Genomic DNA, 21,461 nt, shown 5'->3' with positions numbered 1-21,461 from the left:
CTTATTGGTTTTATTTATTGATATTATGATGTGTTGCTTAGTCTTCATTAAAAATTGTTGACTAGATGGTAGACAAACTTCAATTAATCCTCCTGAATTAAGTTTTCATTGACACGGGTACCCCTTGATTGACTTCTATTTTCCTAGCTTAATGGTTAATACAAAACTTTTGTACCTTAAGAAATTTTAGGACTGGAAAGATTACCATGTTATGGCCTAAGAGGAAAATGAAGTTTATGAGCATAAGTAGCCCAAAGTAATCTTACTCCTTATATACCTCTTGTTTTCTTTTTTTTTTTTTTCTCTCCTATAGACACCCGGCAGAGAAATCATATGCCAGGACTGTTTCTTAGCCTGTGACCCAGTTAGGGATTAATCTTGCTATTGTAAAAGAGATCTATGCCAAGGACATACATTCAGAGACTCCAGCACTGTATATAAGGATGGGCCCGCAAAGGCTGGGTGTGGCCAGAAAGATCATGCCCTAAGTCCAGAATCTCTGGGCCTCATTCCCAGAACTAATTTGTGCACTAGGACATGGCTCAAAAAATCTGATTACTGGGCAGAAAAGTATATTTTTAAAAATCTCCTTCTCTCTGCTAAAGAGACACTTGCATTCTTTATTTAACAGCTGAATCTAGGGTGCTCCTCAGTGTAGCATGTATCATCTTCCCACTTGAATAAGTACTGGGCACTCCAGCCCTTCCCTCATCAACACAGTCCACACCAGAATCTCAGAACTCCATGGGGCCCTGCCTGCCCCTGGCACCTTGGAAATAAAGACCCATCACATGGGGCCTTTATAACAAACCCTTGTCCCCCAGCCCACTTCAAGTTCTAAGACTTCCTTGACTCTTTCTTTGGGAAGTCACAGCCTGATCAGGACCTCACACAGTTCCACTACATCTGCTGGGGAGCAGCATATACCTGTTGGAATGTTCTGTAAGCAGGCTGGGATCCCTCATCCTTGACCTCTTCCCCCGGGGCTGAGAACACTATTTCTTCTTCCTCCTCCTCACTGTCTTCAGAACAGGAATCAAAGGCGTCAGTATAATACTCTTCAGCCACAAGCGGGTCTTCTGGGATCTCTGAAATAAAGAATAAACAACAATCGGGTCCTACCAGTGTTTAAATTATAATAAGTCTAGGACCCCCCCCCCATATTTTCCCAGAGATGTATATTATGTTTACACTGACAAAGCTTTCATGGAGTGTAGAGCTGAATCTCAGCTTCCTGAAAGTATCTGGTTGACTTTAATAAATACTCAGAAAAATTAAACCAGTAGAGGAAAGGAGGGATGACTCTATTTGCAACCATATTTTGAAGGTGGAAGGATAAAACCATGAAACAAGAAGAAATGATCTCCTTTAAAGTCTTTACATTCAGAGGCATGAATCCTTATTACAAATGACGGGATTTAGGAGCAAATGCCAGATGAGATGCCTTGGCTGTGGGACCCTATTACACACCCACATTAAACTTTTGCAGAGGCAGTTGGAATGGAACTCTGTCAGCACTCTTCCTGGTTGTTTCTTTTTTAAAGAAAATATGAGTGGTGAGACCAGGCAAGATGGATAGGATATATAGCAATGGCATTTGGGCAAGCTGAGGAAAACATTATGGTTCTTTCCCAACAGACTATGAAGGCTTTTGAGATGGAGTTCACTCTGGGACCCTGCTTACTCACCTCTATACGTGGCGTTTACGTTTTTTTAAGATTTTATTTATTTATTTGTGAGAAAGAGAGAGAGCATGCACAAGCAGGGGGAGCTGCAGACAGAGGGAGAAGCAGGCTCCCCACTGAGCAAGGAGCCTGATATGGGACTCGATCCCAGGACCCTGAGATCATGACCTGAGCTGAAGGCAGACTCTTAACCAACTGAGCCACCCAGGTGCCCCTATTTTTTTTTAAAAGGAAAGACCACCCATTTAAGTTGATGCCAAGAAGTGGCTATCTAAGTCATTTGATGCAATGTTATTACTAACTAAAAATGTAATTGGTGCTTATAATAGTTTTCAGCCAAGAAAGGCCAAGAATGGATCACAAAAGAGCACAGCGATATCAACCCCAATTTACTAATGAAGGCCTAGAAACAGGGAAATACCATTGGGGAGAGGAGTGAATTACAGAGTGACACCCCACCACATTAAAACCATGGGCATAAGGGTAACCTAGCAGGGTAGGTAGCTATGAAGATTCTGTAATAGGATTCTTATGAAAGCTTTGCCTATAGGCAAACTTTATAAAATGTTCAATTTCCACATCTGTAAAAATGGACTTTTCGTTAGCTGAATCCAGAATCCTCCAGAAGTAAGATACTTAGCGGGCTACTTTAAAATCTTTGCTCCCTATGGTTTCCCATAAAACACAAGAGGCAGTGTCATGGCATCAAAATTAGCTCAAAAGACAAAAATAACATATACTCAAAACTGCCTTTACCAGTTCCTTAGGAAGGAGCATATTGGGCATTTCGGTAACTCCAGCACAGCCTGTTTTTCCCTTCAGATCACTGGTTTTCAGTTGAGCAGCAGATGAAATAGATTATTTGTATATAGGGGTCACGTTTTGTAAAAATCTTTATTCAACTCACACTCAGAATGGCTCAAGGATCACAGCAAGAGAAGTTTATGAAAACTAACATCTACCGAGAAGATAATTCAAGTCTCTAGTGTTGTCCTCAAGTAGGGGCATCTGCTGGCTGAATGGAATGGTGGACAGGATCACGTGACTTCCTGCGTCTCTTCCTCCCCCTCCCCCTGTGTCTCTCTCTTTCTTGTCCATTCTCTCCCCCTCTTCCCACTCCCTCCTATTTCCGCTTCCTTTCACAGAGGCTCTCTGTCTCTTTGACAGTTATTCATTCATTTACTTATTCCCTATTTTCTCCTTCTTTCCCTCTATTCCTCTTCTCCTCCTCCTTTAGCCAGAATATTTGCTTTCAAATTTGACTGTGACACAATAAGAAATATCATTTCCATTTTGTTGTTCAGCACACAGAAATGTGCTTGTATTTGTGTATGAATATAAATATATTTATAGTTGAAATGAAAGTTTCATGCATCAAGATTTATCCATACTTAAATATGACACATTCTGGTCTTTCACATTCTATTCAATTTTTTTTTTACAATGCTAGTTGCAACTTGTTAAAGTGATTTTTCAACACACAATCTGAAAAACACCTGTTGAGAATGCTGGCTTTAGAATCCAAAAGACCTGCATTTAAATCGAGGCTCTAATATCAGCTCTATAACAGGCATTATTTAAACTTCCTGCACTTCAGTTTTCTCATCTGTAAAATGGAGATGATCATAACCATCTCTTAGGATTGTTGTGAACATTAAATAGTATAATGGATGCAAAGCACTGTGTACATGGTAGGCATCAAATAGATGTCAGTTACTAACATGTAACACAAATCTCTCTATATGTTTTGCCCATAATGCACATCAGGAAGAAATATAAATATTAGACGATCACAGATATATACCAAGTTTAATTTTATACACACACACAAAATAGAATCACTTCTCAAAATCCATAGCATACCCATTTCAAATGGGCACTAAGGCAACGGGCCAAATCATACAGACAAACCGTTCTCTTGATAAATACTGAGCCCCACCTCCCATAACATGGCTCCTATGCACAGTCTTAGTCTCAGAGGAAAGACTCTCTCTCACCAGGGATCCCCTCCCCCGAAGGAGAGGAAGGAAAGGAATGGTCGGGGGGGGGGGGGGGGGGGGGAAGTGCCATCGTGGCACTTATGCCTCAGTCAGGAAACAGACTGGGATGAATCCACCTCCAGTATTTCTTAAACAAGCACCACTATCTTGGTGCAGCTCAAAAAAGAGTTCATTTTCAAAAGGAAAAGTCAAAAGAAATGTTAAGTCTGCTCAAACTGTGTTTGTCAAGCTATGTGTTTTTTGTACGTGGGCCCAATTGGAAGCCTTGTTAGGCTAAGGCTCATTTCTCCTGTCATTGAGGGAAAATGGTCTGTGATAAATAGCTTTAATTTCCTCGCACCCTGAAGTCAGCCTCATAACAGATGCGCTGGAGCAGCATTCCAGATCTCTACTAGGCTGGGTGGGCAGCGACAGTGTGTTTATGAAGGAATCCAATTATGGCTGCCTCAGCCTGAGTACAGTTGCTGCAGATCCACGACAGAGAAAAAGAGAAGAAATCACCCTGTTCCATGAAAAGGATGCTGTTGGGCGCCTGGGTGGCTCAGTCGGATAAGCGACTGCCTTCGGCTCAGGTCATGATCCCAGTGTCCTGGGATCGAGTCCCACATCGGGCTCCCTGCTCTGCAGGGAGCCTGCTTCTCCCTCTCCCACTCCCCTTGCTTGTGTTCCCTCTCTCGCTGTGTCTCTCTCTGTCAAATAAATAAATAAAATCTTTAAAAAAAAAAAAAAAAGAAAAGGATGCTGTTTTCCAGACCCTTCAATTAAGACCTTAATAGGGGCGCTTGGGTGGCTCAGTCAGTTGAGCCAGCGACTCTTGGTTTCGGCTCAGTTCATGATCTCAGGGTTGTGAGATCGAGCCCTGAGTTGGGCTCCGAGCTCAGCATGGAGTCTGCTTGAGATTCTCTCCCTCTCCTCTGCCCTTCCCCCTGCTAGTGCTCTCCCCCACTCAAATAAATAAATAAATAAAATCATTAAAAATAAAAAAGACCCTAATAAACCCCTTCCTCTAAGACTTCAGTGAGCATCAGGACCACTTGCATGGATTGTTATAACACACATCACTAGGCCCCACCCAGTTGCTGATTCAGTAAGTCTGGATTGAGGCCTGAAAATGTGCATTTCAAACAGGTTGCCAGGGGATGGCAACCTGTTTGAAATGCTGGTCTGCTGGTCTGAAATGCTGGTGCTGCTGGTCTGGGGCCACAACATCCAAACCACTGTTCTAGGGTGTCACCAGTTCAAATAAAAGTACTATCATATATTATTACATAGATGTACTATAATAAAATACATAAGACTATAATATCTCTACATTTTCCAACCTTATATATTACAGACCCCAAAAATGAAGAAATAAACTTTACTTTAGAAGAGTGCAAACTGGGGGTGCCTGGGTGGCTCAGTCGTTAAGCATCTGCCTTCGGCTCAGGTCATGATCCCAGGGTCCTGGGATCGAGCCCCGCATTGGGCTGCCTGCTCGGTGGGGAGCCTGCTTCTCCCTCTCCTACTCCCCCTGCTTGTGTTCCCTCTCTCGCTGTATCTCTCTCTGTCAAATAAATAAATAAAATCTTTAAAAAAAAAAAAAAAAAGAAGAGTGCAAACTGTTGTGCCATTAGTTTCTCAACTACTCACAATTTCTGTGAAGTTTTAGGGCACTGTTCCCATTTTACTGACAGGGAAGAAGAAAGCTATGATGAGCAGCCCAAAGTTACGACACTTCATAGTTTGCAAAAGCACATTCATATCCATTATTCCATTTAATCATTGCAACAGTTATTCAAGTTAGACCAGGACAATGATTTTATCTCATTTTTCAGATCATGAAAATGAAATTCAGACAGCCTAAAAATCAACCGAAAGTCACATAGCTGTATGCAGGGTGGACACTAGATTAGAACACAAATAACCTGAATCCTATCTTTTTCCCATTGAATGGCACTATTTCGTGGTTAGCTAGGGATTTTCATGTTTGCTAGTAAAACCAGGTCATGGATAAAAGTCATGATTGTCTTCCCCCACCACTCTGAAAGATGTTGGATAGCAAGGGATAGACTTTTGACTTCTGAGATGGGAAAACTAAAGCTTAGTCATCCTGGTGAACTGTCTGAAAGGAGCTGGGAATAGTGAATGCCAGGGGCTCTCCCTTAGACTTAGCCCAACTGTCACTCCCCTCGACCTCAGATGTGCTCCAACTACAGTGTACATCGGGATCCCCCTGGAGCCCTGTTCAAACAGATTCCTGGCCCCATGCCCAGTGGTTCAGATGCAGTGGTCGGGGGCGGGGGTGGCGGGGTGGCGAGAGTCTATATGATGCTGCTGCCAGTCTGGCAACACACTTTGAGAACTACCGCTCGACCTAGGACCTTCAAGGAGAAAGTGACCTACAAGCACAACTGTTTAATGAGCCACTCCCCCATACTTCGCCTATTATTGTATCAGCTCTTCAAACTTCTAAAATGATCAGAAAAATGCACTGAAGAATTTTTTAAAAAGAGGCAATAAAACCAGATTTTTGCCTAAAGTCAAAACCAAGTTTCCTTTAAAGGAGCTTAGTTATGTAGCAGGAATACCTCAGCCTGTGCATCTGCCACCATTCTGAATGATTCTAACCATTCCGTATGCCTTGAACAGATGCCTGCCGTGAGCTTAGCACAGTGGTTTTCAAAGGGTGGTCCCAGAAGAACAGTAAGAACATCACCTGGGATCTTACAGAAAAGCAAATTCTCAGGCCTCTCAGACTTACTGAATCAGAAACTGAGGTGAGGGTCCAGCAATCTGCATTTTAGCAAGCCCTCCAGGGGGATCCTGATGCACGCCTAAGTTTAAGAACCACAGATTTAGCACAATGCCTGGCCCTTACTCTCTGCTCAAAGCCTATCTTGTTCCTGTGGTTTCTCCAACCCATGGCTCAAAGCAGACACGCCAAACTTCTTGTCGAATAAATGAATGCTTACGTGTCTAAAAGATAAGACTTTCAAACTACCACATAGTATTTCATGTAAAGAATTTCCTAACCTTTATTTTGGGGAGGGCCGGGCGAAGGGGGGAGGGAATATAAAGATTTTTTTCCCTAAGACCCCTCTTTCTCTCCTCTCTCACAGACTTTGAACTTATATCTCGGGTGGAATCATAACTTGGAACAGTAAAAAATGTCTTCTTCATACTAACATCTCCAGCTGTCTCTGAGTCCAGAGTCCGCAGCGTGTGATGGCATGCACTGGTAGACTGTGGTTTTCTCCAGGTGCCCAGACTCTGCTCCAGCTGCAAGCCTCTCTTTGCACATCTAATAATAGTGTCAGAACTGATTGGTGACCAAGTGACTTGTGATTTGGGAAATCCAACAGATGCACTCACACTTTTCTGCCCCTTCTCCTATGAAGTCAGCAATATCCACAGGACACTTTTTAAAATGGTTCTCACTGTGCCCACCATCTGGGGGAAAGCGTCTCCTCATAAAGAGAGGATGCTCTCTATTTCAGCTGTGGCGGGGCCGGCTGGGGCTGAGTAGGGGACCTCGTGGCAGGCAACTGCCCAGAGATGCCCTTCTTTATTTTTCCTTTCTTTTCTAGTTTTCTGAAGTGGGCAATGGCTTTATTATGAGCCAGAAAATATTGAACAAAAGCTATAGTAAGAACAAACTGATCTATTGTTAGATCTTGATGTGGCCTCTAAAGACCATGTTCTCCCATTATAAATTGAGAGCAGTGGTGCTCAGAATGACACTAGTTATTATTACACTGACAAGGCAGTTCTCAGAATTTCTTATTTTCCTAAAAATGGCACTTGTGGGTGTGAAAAAGATTGCCTTAATCCATTTTTTAATGAAAACATTTTAAATAAAGACATCATCTCATATGTAGAAGAAACCTATGATTAATATGCTACACCATTCCCCGAACTACTGGGTGAGAGAATGTCTGGAGAAGGCCCTCAGATACAGACACTGTCAATGCTGAGCTGCCTCAGTTTCCCCAGGGAGTGCTGTCTTGTGTAAGGTGGGGACAACTTGGTTATCCCAAGAAACTGAAGCCCAAGTTAACTGGTGATGTCTGCTGCTTCTGAGGAAGGCTGCCTCCCACCAGGAGTGGGGATAAGGAGTAGAGATTAAGGAGATAAGCTGTAGGGTCAGACTGAGGTTCAAATCTGGCCTCTCTTGTGTATGGGCTGTGTGACCCTGGGCAGCCTCCGTCACTTCCCTGGTCTGTTTTCTAATTTGTAAGTGGGTGGAGTGAATACTACGGATGTGCCACCCGAGGCTCCTTACCAGACACATTTGGGCACACTCATGCTCCAGCTGCCGTGAGTGTTGGCTGCTCGGGCCGCCACAACAAAATGCCACAGACTGGGAGGCTTAAACAACAAATACGCATTTTCTCATAGTTCTGGAAGCTAGAAGTCCGCGATCAAGGTGTCAGCAGGTCTGGTTTCCCCACTGGTGCTCCTGGTGTTTGTCAGTATCGTAATCTCCTCTTCTTGCAGAGGTACCAGTGAGATAGGATTGGGGCCCATCCTAACAGCCTCATTTTACATTAGTCACCTCCTTAAAGGTCCTATCTCCAAATATAGTCACATCATGAGGTACTGGGGGTTAGGGTTCAATATACGAATTTTAGGGGAACACAATGGCTAACAGGGCACAAATGTCCCCTTCTCCAATCGCTCTCAGATCAAAGAATTTCCTTATCAAAGAGGTTATGTGTTCCCTCCATGGTGGAGTGCAGTCCTGGCCAATGATTGAATGACTGAAGGTGGAGCCAGCCCCCTGGTATCACTCCTGCTCCAAAGTAGGATCAGGCTCCTTCTGCTGCTGCCCTGTCTAGACATACCCACCACCCCCAACCCAAGAGCTCTCTCTCAATAAAACACGTGCACCAGAATAACCGTCTCAGGCTCTGCATCTAAGGAGCCCAACCGAAGACTTGGGGATATTATAATAATAATACATTAACTCATGGCTAAACATACAATTTTACAAAAGATAAGTGATGCTATGCAATTATGTAAACACCTCTTAAGGGAAAACAGATGCCAGCAAGGTCATATTTTTTTATATTATATATTTAATCCTCAAGACTTTCTAGAAAACAATAGAGCCCACACCTATGGACACTGCTCAAGTGAGTCATTTGTCAGATATCAGTTATATCTCAGACAGCTCAATTTTTTATCTCCTGAGGTCTAATCTACTCACCCTGCTCTGAGTTTTCTTAAAATGCTCTATCTAGCATAGTGTCCAGAACATAGTAAGTGCTTAGTAAATGACCATTAGTATTCCCTTAGCAGGTAGTAGCACCATGCTCCTGCAGCAAGCACCCAATTTTAAGTATTTAGAAAAATGCCTGACGAGAGTGCAGGGGAAGAAAATATGATCCTTTCTGCCAGAGACAAAAGGAGGGCTTTGGCTTTACTCCAGAAAAGAGGTAGGGCAGGGGAGTGGGAGGGGTCAGAGCCGAGAGACAGAGGCTGAGGGAGCCTGCACAGCAATCATGAAGGGAGCTCGGGACAAGCTTCGGTTGAGCCAAGCTTCCCGCATCTTGGGACAGAGTGTCCAAACCGATGTCTGGGTTGCATCATTATTGGTGTGTAAAAGAAGCATTTATACATAAAGGGCCAACAGCAGAGCTAGAGCAAACTCCTCAGGCAGAGGCAACCTGTCTTTCAGGGAGACAGCTGGATTCCGCCAAGTAGATAACTATCATTGTGGAGACCCCAGGCTTCCATTCTCCCGGAAGCTAATAAAGGTACTCAGTTTGTCACCCTTGTTAGGGAAGGGTACTCAGTCTGTCACACCTTGTTAGAAGAAAAGGACTGACTCAGAAATTTTGCTGTTTTGGAAAAGGCATTGTGTCAATTTCTAAGCTTCAACATACATTGGGTTTTATTTTTCCTTTTCAATTTTTAAAAGGCATCTCTCCCCTCTACTGTGAACCATGAAAGGGTTTTTCATGGTTATGCAGTGAGTCATCAGCTGGGCCTAGTTCTCAGGGTGTCCTAGTTCCCATCAGCAGCTATTAAGATTGCTCGTGGGAGCTCAGAAGTCATGGAGGGGGAAGGGTCCACTCGGAGGGCAGTGATCATTATTTTCCATGGTGAATCATCCCCTTTTATGGCTACCGTGGGCCTCTGTTGGAGGTTCTAGAGAGGCTGTTACTCGACATTCCAAATGCTGCTGCATCTCTATTTCATTACAAAGAGCCCGCTTCTGGGCCTGTGGGGAGCAAGTGTAATTTTCAATCACCATAACATTTAGCGGGGCTGGAGGCTTAGAGCTGCATATTTGCTAGGGAATATTTTGAACCAATGCTCAGTCCAGGAAAGAATATGGACAGCCCTCAGTGAAATGGACACACTAATACTCCAAGGCAGAAATGAACACTCCAGATATCTCAGCTCTTGCAATCGCCTCCAATCTTACAGACGCTGCCACAAATCTTGCCTAAAGCACTTACTACCATGTCACTCTTCCCCCAGCAGTGTCTCCCCCACTGCCAATGAAATGGAATATGAAATCTTCAGCTTGACAGCCAAGGCCTTCTGCCACCTGGTTGCAACTCTTTCCCAGACCTGCCTCCTCTTATCAATGAATCTGGTAGCTCTCAGTTAAAGGTACGCACCTAAAGGGATTCTGACTGGGTGGCCCGGGGCTGGATCCGGGCAGTTTTATTTTTCTGATGCTTTCCAGATGGTTCTCATATGTACCTTTAGATCAGGGCCTTGGCTTTTGTAAGCTGGACTCTACATTTTCCCCTAAGCTCGCTCTTATTTTCTGACTTCATTCTTTGAAAGAGCTCTCCTTCTAGAATTGCCTTGTCCAATATGGTAGCCACCAGGCACATGTGGTTATTTAAATCAAAATTAATTACAGTGACATGAAATGACAAATTCAGTTCCTCAGTCATGCTGGCCACATCTCAAGCACTTGAAAGCCATCTGTGACAAGATTACAGAACATTTCCATCATCGCTGAAAGTTCTACCAGACAGTGTGCTTTCTAGAGTGTCCTCCTTTCTATGTCTAGCTCTGCTGGACTGCACTCTCCCGTGCAGATTTGGCTAGATTTCTTCGAAGCCCTGGGATGTGAGTCACTTCCCTGCTCTGACCCTCTGCTCCTCCCCTGGCTAGCGCACCACCAGTCCCCATCCCTGCAAAGAAGGCAGAACCGAAGGCCAGAAGGTTTTCCAATAGGCATAGCCCTGGACTTAGCAGGGGGAGGCAGTGACTTGATCTCACCCTAGCCCTAGGCCTACTCTGCATGTCCCCAGAGCCACTTTGAAGGACCTATCAAATCAAACCTTCTCATCTATAAGATGCCTTTTCCACCTTCTTTTACACAGTGCCTACAAGTAAAGCTGTTTTTTTTTCTTTTTTAAGTTTTTATTTAAATTACAGTTAGTTAACATAACAGTGTAGTATTAGTTTCAGGTGTAGGACATAGTGATTCAACACTTTCATACTTCACCCAGTGAGGACAAGTAGAACTTTAATAGATATTCATCTCCCACCCTTCATCCCAGAGAAAGGCAGCTCATAGACCTCCTAAATCCCCATAGTAGACAACGTCTTTCATTGCAGAGCAGAGATCAAGTCCACTTTATTAATCATATCACTAACTGTAAGCGGAACTAAATCTCAATTACAAACAATACATTTATAGTCTGGGGGGGTGGCAGTTGCTTGGTTTTCTACCTTTTTGATGCTTTCTTCTCTCACGCAGTAAGCTATAGGTTAGTACTAGCACTGTGACCTATTCTAAAATAAAGCCTCAAAACTAAGCTAAAATTAGCCACGTTTGATTAGCTTAGCCTGCAGCATCACACATGAGGCTCTCAAAAAATTTTCTTAGCCAAAATGCATATTCATGACCCTTTCTGTAAGGAGGGCTAAATTAAGTACAGTACAGTGCCTTTTTTTATATATAGGACAGCAGGTTCTGCTGTAAGTTTTTCTTCAAGTGACATCTATTTGATCAAGTGCACCAAAGGCTCCCCCCTACACACACACACACACACACACACACACACACACACACACACACGACAGAAATAAGCTCCATGATCCATTTGGAAATAGGTCTCCCTCAAGCTCTGAAGTCTTTTATCTACATGTCAAGGTGATTCTCCCTTAGGCAGAACTTCTAACATTTTTCTGAACTTGTTTTTCTGGTTTGGAGAGCAAAAGTCAAAATAAGTAGGTAAAGTTTGTCTTTTCTCCACCAGATTCAGAGAAATGAATATGGGCTGGGGAATCCACTTTCTCACAGGGAAATACAGGGAGACGGAACAGAGAGACCCTGAAGCTGCTGAGGCTATATGGCTGGATGCAGTGTTTGGTGCCAGGAGACATCGAGGGCTGTGACTTTAGGCAACAGGCTTGAGCTCCCTGGGCCTTAAGTGTCTCATCTATAAACAGGGGACAGTAATAACTCAGCACCCTAAAAGCTGGAGCCTGAGCTAGGTGGTTTCAGGTCGTTTTCCTGCTCTAAGGCTTGCAAATGTACAACATGGAGTAATGGACTAGATCAGTGTGCATATGAATCATCTGGAGAACCTGATGAAATATGAACTCTGACTAGTAGGTCTGAAGTGAGGCCTGAGAGTCTGCATTTCTGACATGCTTGGGTTGATGGAGATGCTGCTGGTCCAGAACCACACTCTGAGGAACAAGAGATTCGACCACTGCTTTCTACTCCTGGCCACCAAGTATTTGTCAAGAAGTGGGATCACAATGAAGATTTTCAGGAAGCTGAAGAATTTGAAGTGCTATCAAAAGGAAGCCTCTGCCTTCTTCTTATTTTTGTTCAGCTGTATTTCCTCATTAACAGAGGCTCGGTTGCATGGAATGCATTTAGCAATTTGTTTGTTGGCAGAAACAACACCTTGTGAGCCAAATAGGATTTCCTCTCTGATGAAATCCTGAAGTTATAATTTCTCTTCTCCACCTCTATTCTCCTGGAAAATGTTTGCTTCTCATTGGCAGCACCCCACAGTTAAGTGGCCAGCTGGAGGCAGCCAGGAAACTGCCAGAAGATGCTTGCTGGTGCTGACGTGCTTAGCTCACCAGTGTGAACAGGCAAACTGAATATGGCAAGATGGGTTGATGACCACAAAAACACGAGGGAACTCTCCTGCCTGCTACTGTGGGCATGGCATTCATTTAAATGTTTTAATTAAAGGAAGTGAACCTTATATGCATCTTAAGCCCATTTTTGTGGTCCAACTCAGGAAAAGTTTCTATTTTGCAATGTTGCATTTCCTGGGTGACCTGCCCTTCCTTGACCTGGCTACTTCCTGTGGAATGAGATATAGTCTTAGAGAGCAAAGTAAGCCCACGTTTAAAATGAACTGTTTTGGAGCCCTGGGTGGCTCACTCAGTTAAGCCTTTGGCTCAGGTCATGATCCCAGGGTCCTGGGATGGAGCCCCACATTGGGCTCCTTGCTCAGTGGGGAACCTGCTTCTCCCTCTGCTTGTCACTCTCCCTGCTTGTGCTCTCTCTCTCTCTGTCAAGCAAGTAAATAAAATCTTAAAAAAAAAAAAAAAAAAAGGAAATGTTTCATGGTCTATAAAGTCTAGACAAGCTTCCATTTACATATCCTCAAAATAGTAAGTAATAATGATTATTTACCTTTGTATGACCCTTCACGATTAAAGTGCTTTCAAATATTTTTCTCACTTAAGCTTCGCTCACAGCACGGTACGAGGTGAGTGGATGGTGTCAGCCCCCCATGTTGCAGCCAAGGAACACAAAATTTGGAGCTACTTTACATTTTTAAGTTAATTTGAAAGTGGCAGACCCCAAACCATGTCTTCTGATTCTAAATCTGGGGCTCATTTGTATTAAATCATGCTGACTACATAATTCTGTTTGGCTCTTCTTTTAAAGGTAGGCACTCAATTTGGTCACATACTCACAAAGGCAACAATATTTGAAAAAGGTGACTTTTTAAATTCATGACAGCCTCTACGTCTTCTCCGTATGCCAGTTCTTTCTCTTCCTCTTTTCAACCACTCTCTCTACCACATGCATACCACTAAATACCACAGAGCACTTTCAAATAATGTCTAGAACCCTGAGCAGAGGTTAAAATGTCATTTTTTCATGGGAATTCATTAGGAAGAGGCGTTCGACAAAAATTACCGCACTAGTTATCTATTGCTGCATAATAAAGTACCCCCAGACTATGGCTTAAAACAATAATAAACATTTACTATCTCACACATTTTCTGTGAGTCAGGAATCCAGGAGCAGCTCAGGCAGGAGGTTCTGGTTCAGGGCCCATCATGAGGTTTTGGCCAAGAAGTCATCTGGGACTATAGTCATCTGAAAGCTTGATAGGGGACTGGAAGATCCAATTCTAAGCTCACTCATGTGGCTCTTGGCAGGAAACCTCAGTTCCTTGAACATAGCCTTGAACATAGGGGAGCTTGAATGTCCTCACAACAGGTAGCTGGTTTCCCTCAGAGGGAATGATCCAAAAGAGCAAGGCAGAAGCCACTATATCTTTTGTTACCTAGCCTTGGAAGACACAATTTTGAATTTCCACGCTATCCAACTGGTGACCCAGATCAGTCCTATTCAGTGTGGGAGAGAGGACCATGCAGGGGCATAAATACCAGGAGGCAAGAATCATTGTGCGGCATATAGGAGGATGGCCACAAAAAAATGACCTAGAAGTTTAACTTTTATTTCATTTTTTTGAGGAAAATATTTATTTTATCATCATGTATAAATAGTTGGGTTGTTATATTAAGGTTACATAATGAATCATGACAGACTTTACACTAGAACTCTCTCTCAATATCCAAGTTGGTGATACTTCAACATTTAAAGGACTGTAAAGAGAAAAACAAACATGTAACAAGATTTAGTTCATAATTAGGATACATATGGATTTAACAGTCAGATCCTAATGAAATTTCATTATTCCCCAAGTGGTCAAATCATATTTAGGGGATGTAAGTATGTAATTACTTTTAGCATCACATCATATTGCCAGTATTCTAAGTGTTCACAAAACTCATGGGGAAAAAAATACCACAAAACTAAGATGCACCATAACCTACATTAAGGTGAGCATGAACTGATTAAACAGAGAAATGTCCAGAATGTGGGACTCTGATCGGGGGCATTTAATGGGATCAATGCTAGAGTTCTCTGAAGAAACAGAACCAATAGGATATGAGAGAGAAAGAGACAGAGACAAAGACAAATTATTCTAAGTAATTGGCTCTCACAGTTACAGTGGGAAGCTAGCAAGTCTAAAATCTGTAGATCAGGAGAGCAGGCTGGAGGCCTAGGCAAGAGTTAATGTTGCAATCTTGAGTCCAAAGGCAATCTGGAGGCAGAATTCCTTCTTCCTCAGGGGGAGCCTCAGTTTTCTCTCCTAAGATCTTCAATTGATTGGAGGAGGCCCACCCAAATTATGATGAGTAGTCTGTTTTACTCAAAGCCTACTGATTTAAATGTTAATCACATCTAAAAAAATACCTTCACACAACATCCAGACTGGTGTTGGAGCAAACATCTGTGTACCACAGCCTAGCCAAGTTAATAGATACGATATTAAGCATCATAAGATCTAACAGGAGTATTTCTTCCCAACTTGGATTCTGACGGAGAAGATGAATGAAACTGGCAAAGAGAACTCAGATCTCCCACTCAGTTTGCAAAAGTCCCAAACAGGAGAATCCAGGACATTTCCAGAACTGAGCACCATCTCAATATTTAAATGTTGACTTGGGGACCAGTTACTTAACAAATAGAAACCAGAATCTACTGTCAGAATCTATTGTCTTCCTAGAAAAGCTCTTGGTCTCTAAGTATTCATGGTAAACTGTTACAGATCTCTGGTAGAGTTCTCTTTACAGTCATTTTCAGAAAATCCTTTCATCTTCATTTTGTTTGGAGTTTTCAAACCTCTCTGGTGAGCCTGACTGGCTATTTGGGTCAAAACACTGAGGCCCACCATGAATGACACCAGGGAAACAGTCCACCCTGTGGAGTAGGATCTGTGTAAGACTTCCTTCTGGAAGGTATGGGTACCCAGTGTTGTACCATGATCATAGAGTAAGTATCTGCACAAAAGTCTCAGGGGCTTATTAAAATCATTTTCCTTATCAATTACTGATGTAGTGATTCAAATGGGGGTCCTGTGACAGAGACAGCAGACCAATAAAACCATCAAAATGAATTTTTAAAAAAGCTTAATTCAGGAAAAACTGATGGAAAAAAACTCCACTAGATTTCTTTTTATTTATTTTTTATTTATTTATTTTTAAGTAGGCTCCAACATGGGGCTTGAACTCACAACCGTGAGATTGAGATCTGAGCCAGATCAAGAATTGGATTGTAAATCAACTGAGCCACCCAAGTGCCCCCCACTGGATCTCTTATAATAGCTATGAACTACTTCTAACTTTTTAAAAAACTAGGTGTCTTAGGTTGGATTCCCCAAAAGTAGATTCTGAGATGAGGACTTTCATCAAAATTATTTGTTAGGAAGGGTTCCCGAGAAACACTGGTAGAGGGTGAGGAAGTGGGACAGATGGGGCAGGAGGCCATGCAAGGGGCCAGTATCAAGCAGAGTCCCACAAGGGGTAACCTTGGCTCAATCCCACAGAGCTCTAGGGCCAGTTGGTGGGGGCCCTGAACACTTATACGCCTGCACACATTAGTCATTTTTAAAAGGCTGCTTTGGTGAACTTTGGGGGTGGGGCGCAGAGGTGAGGGGTAAATTCCCAGGCACTTCTGGCTCTCTTTGAGTACTGGAAAAGCAGCCTCTGGGAGCCTAAGAGCAGCCTCCCACAGCCCCCCACCAAAAGAGACACAGGTGGGAGGTGAGCACAAGAAAATGGTAAAGGGATGGAAGGGGGTATAGACAGAACACTGATAGCAGCTGCTAAATGGGGGAAAATTTTCTCTGACGCTTGCTTCCTATTCAGAGTTCTGTAGTTCTACTTACTGTGGTTCCTCCAATCAGACCCCTCCTCTAAAAACAGGTAATGGAATCCCAGGTGCTTACCCGTTCTCTCTATCCGAAAGTGCCTGAAGTACTTAACCTGACCCACATCTCCAAACACTTCGTGGCTCTCAACATTTTGGATCCAACACTTTCACTTCTTAGTTACCAATTCTAACTCCTATAAAGCTGATAACATTCCCAAGAAATCAGCACCCACAAAGGAGAAGAAAAAATCTTGAAATCACAAGTTTGAGTGCCCTCTCCCTGTTAATATCCAGCTCCTCCCCTCAGAGCATGAATGTTTTTATGCTCTGTGATTGTCCTCATCCAACACACAATGAAAAAGCCCAAGGCATGCTTACTGATTTGCATCAAATTCTTTTCACAAACAGCAATAATGCTAAGTCATCCCACTAGAAAATTAATTTTGCCCTATTTAATAACTAAGAAGAAATGGATGTGCTGTATATTTGCATGGTAACAGTATTAAAAGTGTTTGTTTCAGTGAAGCCAAAGCCAAGTTTCAATAAAGGAAAGGAGAACATCCAGCAAGCAAATTTTATTTCAAATTTACATTTCCCAGTGCCATTAGTGTTATCTACCAATGTTCTCAGAACCCAAGGACAATAGGCAGAAAATGACTTAGACCAAGGGTCTGCAAACTAGGGCCTGTGGGGCCAAGTCTGGGCTGCCTGCTTTTGCCAACAAAGCTTTTGGAACACAGTCATAGCCCATGCCATCTATGGCTGTTTGTTTTCTGTAATGGCAAGTTTGAGTAGCTGTGACAGAGCTGGTATGGTCTGCAAAGCCTAAAATGTTTACTATCGAACATTTAAGAAAGTTTATCCACCTCTGCTATAGACGATAAGCAGTTACTGGTCACTCCAGATAAATATCACTCACAAACTGGAGCTAGGAGGAGCCTCTCCTTCAAATCCAGGAGCCCACCAAGAGTCATCTCACTAGAACTAAAGACACTCCTTATCTCTCTGGAAATTCCAAAGGATTTAGGAACTCTGCCTCATCAATCAGGGTCAAAAACCCCAAAGAGTAGAACAAAAGATGCTTGTAGTACTCTTATCAGTTAGGAAACTACAAGGATTTTAGGAGCTCTGTGCCACAAACTGGAGGCAGAGAACAATAGATATTTTTTTTCTGTTAATTTCACAGGATCTAATTTACATCTGTGGCTGAGGGAAGGACTTTCTGAGAACAGGACATTTATCTTGAGGCCTGAAGAATGAATAGGCATAGGCCAGGTACACAGTGAGATAAAATGATGTGGCCTCCAGAAGAAACAGCATTTGCAAAGCATCTGAGGTGGGCAAAATGTGGGCACACAAGGAAATGAAAGGAAGCCAGTGTAGCTGGACCATCAGGAGTAGAGTGGCCAACCATTCCAGTTTTCAGTGCTAAAACTGAAGACGTCCCAGGCAACCTAGGATGGCCGGTCACCCTAACAGGAGTGAGACGGAGCATAACACTGGGTGAGGTTGGTGAAGAGGGGAGCGGGTAAGCAGGGGCCATGTGAAAGATTTTCTATTTTGTATGCAAAACACAATAGAAAGCCACTGGAGGACTTTAAGCAAGCAATGACAAATTCTGATTTACATTCTTAAAAGACCATTTTGGCAGCCATATAGAGAATGAACTTGTTGGAGGCCAGACACTAGCCAGAGGCAGGTGTAACACTTCAGGTGAGGTGATGGACGGTTGCTTAGCCTTGGGCAGCTAGGATGTTCCATGAGTGGCCTGGGAATGGATTCTCAGAACCCACTTTATAGATGACAATTTGGGACTTGCAAAAGTTAGAGGACTTGCCTAATGTCATACAGCCAGTGTGGGAAGTCTGGACTCAGTCTCTAATCTTATTCTGCATCTCTTGATTTCTCACTATACTATGCAGGTTTCTTGCTTTGTATTCATCATGTAAAAAACAAAGTTAAGAAGATACATCGAATTGCATGATGAAAATTTCTAAGAGAAATAAAAAGGGAAAATAGATTTTGTATTTTATAAATGGTTGTGGTTTCTCCTATTTAATCAATTGTAAAACTCAATTTAAAACACAGGCAAGGGCGCCTGGGTGGCTCAGTTGGTTGGGCGACTGCCTTCGGCTCAGGTCATGATCCTGGAGTCCCAGGATCGAGTCCCGCATCGGGCTCCCTGCTCGGCGGAGAGTCTGCTTCTCCCTCTGGCCCTCCTCCCTCTCATGCTCTCTGTCTCTCGTTCTCGCTCTCTCAAATAAATAAATAAAATCTTTAAAAAAAATAAAATAAAATAAAACACAGGCAAAATTCATAGTTAAAATGGTGTGATAATTATTAATAAAATATTTAACAAGATGGTGTGATAATTATTAACAAAATATTTAACAGGAAAGGACAAATTTATAAAAATGCAACAAAGCAAAGAGCATAAGGATTGTGTTGCTTCCCTCAATCAAATGAAAATGATTACTTTAAACAACAGGAAGGAAGAAAATTATTAATGTTAAAGTGAGAAAATGTTACGCATTTCTAACTTTAGGATCTGAATTAATAGGATTTTATTGAAAAGTCCCCAGAAAACTTAATAGGATCCAATAAATCTTGACAATGGGAGAGGTATATGTAAAGATATATAAATTTGGGCCCATCTGTGCTTTTGCTGTGTATTCTACTCAAAATTAGAAAAGTAGAATTGTGTTTATTCCATTAGTACATTACACGCCTTTGTCAAATGCACCTAATTTTTCATAGGCCATTCGACTAAAAATAATTTCATATCTTCCCAAGAGAAGATTAAACAAAATAGGAATATGTTAATGTAAGACTGTAACTAGAGAGACAAAAATAGAGATAGCTGTATGTGTAATTTATCAGGGTTGACCTAGAACAATCTACGTGAAGGTATGCTCTGAAATCCCATGCCTGCAGGGAAAGCATACATTTTACTGTCACCATACCTCCCAGTGTCTGGAGGTTTTATTTCTGTGACAATAACAACTGAAAATCAACCTGCTCTAAAGCATTGATTGCATTTGCTGAGGCTACAGCTCTCCAAGGACTATTTTTCTGAAAAGTGAAAGAGTAATACCAAATAATTTATCAGACAATTTGCATCTTATTTGGGAGTCCTCAGTGGTGAAAACTGCTACGCCTAGCAAATGCTGGAGCCAAACGTTTGGGTGATTGATTCAGAAACTCCCAAGCTCTTTGGGGGTAAATCCATAAGTAAATGAATACACTTCACCACACAATTATCCCACAGGAGGCCCCTCAAACAATTTCAAGATCTTGCATCCACCTACTTAGCACATAAAATGATGTCCATTAAAGCATAAAAGTGTATCATCTCAGCGCGACTGCGGCTTTTATGGCTCTTACAATAACACTGACAACATCATTTCTGCTTATTAATGATTTCACACCCATGAAATCCAAATAGAGTAGGTTTTCTACCTTAGAGCACCATATTCATGAAAGGAGATCCTGCTGCTTCATTATCCTTTATGCCAGTTTATTAAAAATTGTTTAACAGGGCAGTACAAATAGAGAAATTACTCATGATATCCAGGAATACTTAATGCTGGCTTCCAGTGTCTCACTTCATGCCTAGAAGAACAGTTCTCAAAGAGTGGTTCAGGGGCCAGGAGTCCCCAAGACCTTTTCAGGGGAATCCAAAATCTAAACTACCTTCATAACAGTACCAAGATCTTATCTGCCTTTTTCACTTTCATCCTCTCATGAGTGCATGGTGGAGTTTCCAGACACTATATGACATGTAATGTCACGATAAATCTAAATGCAAAGCAGATATGAGAATCCAGCTGCCTTCTATTAAGCCAGTTACTTTTTAAAAACTGTAGAAATGTAAAACAATGCCACTCTTCTCAATAATTTTTTTTAATTTTGGAAAACATAACCAATTTTCATGATATGCAACAATATGGATGAACCTCGAGGACACTTTGCAAGTGAAATAAACCAGTCACAGAAAGACAGACACTGCATGATTTCACTCATATAAGATGTCTAAAATACTCAAATTCATAGAATCAAAGAGTGGAATGATGGTTGCCAAGGGCTGGAGGAAGGGAGAAATAGGGAGTTATTAATCAATGAGCATAAAGATTTAGCTAAGCAAGATAAGTTCTAGACATCTGCTGCATAACAGTGCACCTACAATCAACAATACTACAGTACACTGAAACATCTAAAAGGGCAGATTTCATGTTAATTGTTCTTACAACAATGAAGTAAAATTTAAAAAAATTAAAATTAAAGACTAGCTGTCCTGTCAGGGTGCCCCCTAAGAGGAGTGCCCCATGACCCACTGGTTTACATCTACTTCAGCTTCAGCTATTCTGCCAAGGTGCCCTCTATGCATAGAGCCCCGGGACCCCCTGCACCCACCTCAGCTTTACCTGTCCTGCCAGGGTGCCTTCAGTACTTAGAACCCTGGGTCCCCCTGACCTGCACCTACTTCAGCTTTAGCTATCCTGCCAGTGTACCCTCTGTGCATAGAACCCTGGGACCCCCCCAACCTACACCCACTTCAACTTTAGCTATCCTGCCAGGGCACCCACTGCATGGAGAATCCCGAGACCCCCCAGCCCACACCAGCCAGTTCTAGCCAGCCAGTGAAAGTCACCAAATACACATAGGGGACAACCATATACAAGACCATTTCTTCAAGTTGAGGAGTAGTTGTTCCACCTAATCCAGAGAAACAAATAGAAAGTCAAGCAAAATGGGAGACAAAGGAATATGCTCCAAAACAAAGGCCAAGACAAAACCTCAGAAAAAGAACTAAATGAAACAGAGATAAGCAAT

General features: G+C 42.4%; 1 protein-coding gene across 1 annotated transcript in view; it reads right to left on the bottom strand.

The window, feature by feature from the left end:
* Positions 1-21,461, bottom strand: part of NEK11 (NIMA related kinase 11) — a 188,005-nt gene that overhangs the window by 47,277 nt on the left and 119,267 nt on the right. Inside the window, exon 13 of the mRNA XM_081802014.1 lies at positions 928-1,088. Within this exon, the coding sequence (XP_081658140.1) occupies positions 928-1,088 (161 nt within the window). The remainder of the gene's footprint in view (positions 1-927; positions 1,089-21,461) is intronic.

Source organism: Leptonychotes weddellii, chromosome 1 (genome assembly GCF_054177405.1).
Source record: "Leptonychotes weddellii isolate Sample4059 chromosome 1, ASM5417740v2, whole genome shotgun sequence".
NCBI lineage: Eukaryota > Metazoa > Chordata > Mammalia > Carnivora > Phocidae > Leptonychotes > Leptonychotes weddellii.
This window is presented reverse-complemented; position numbering and strand designations above follow the sequence as displayed.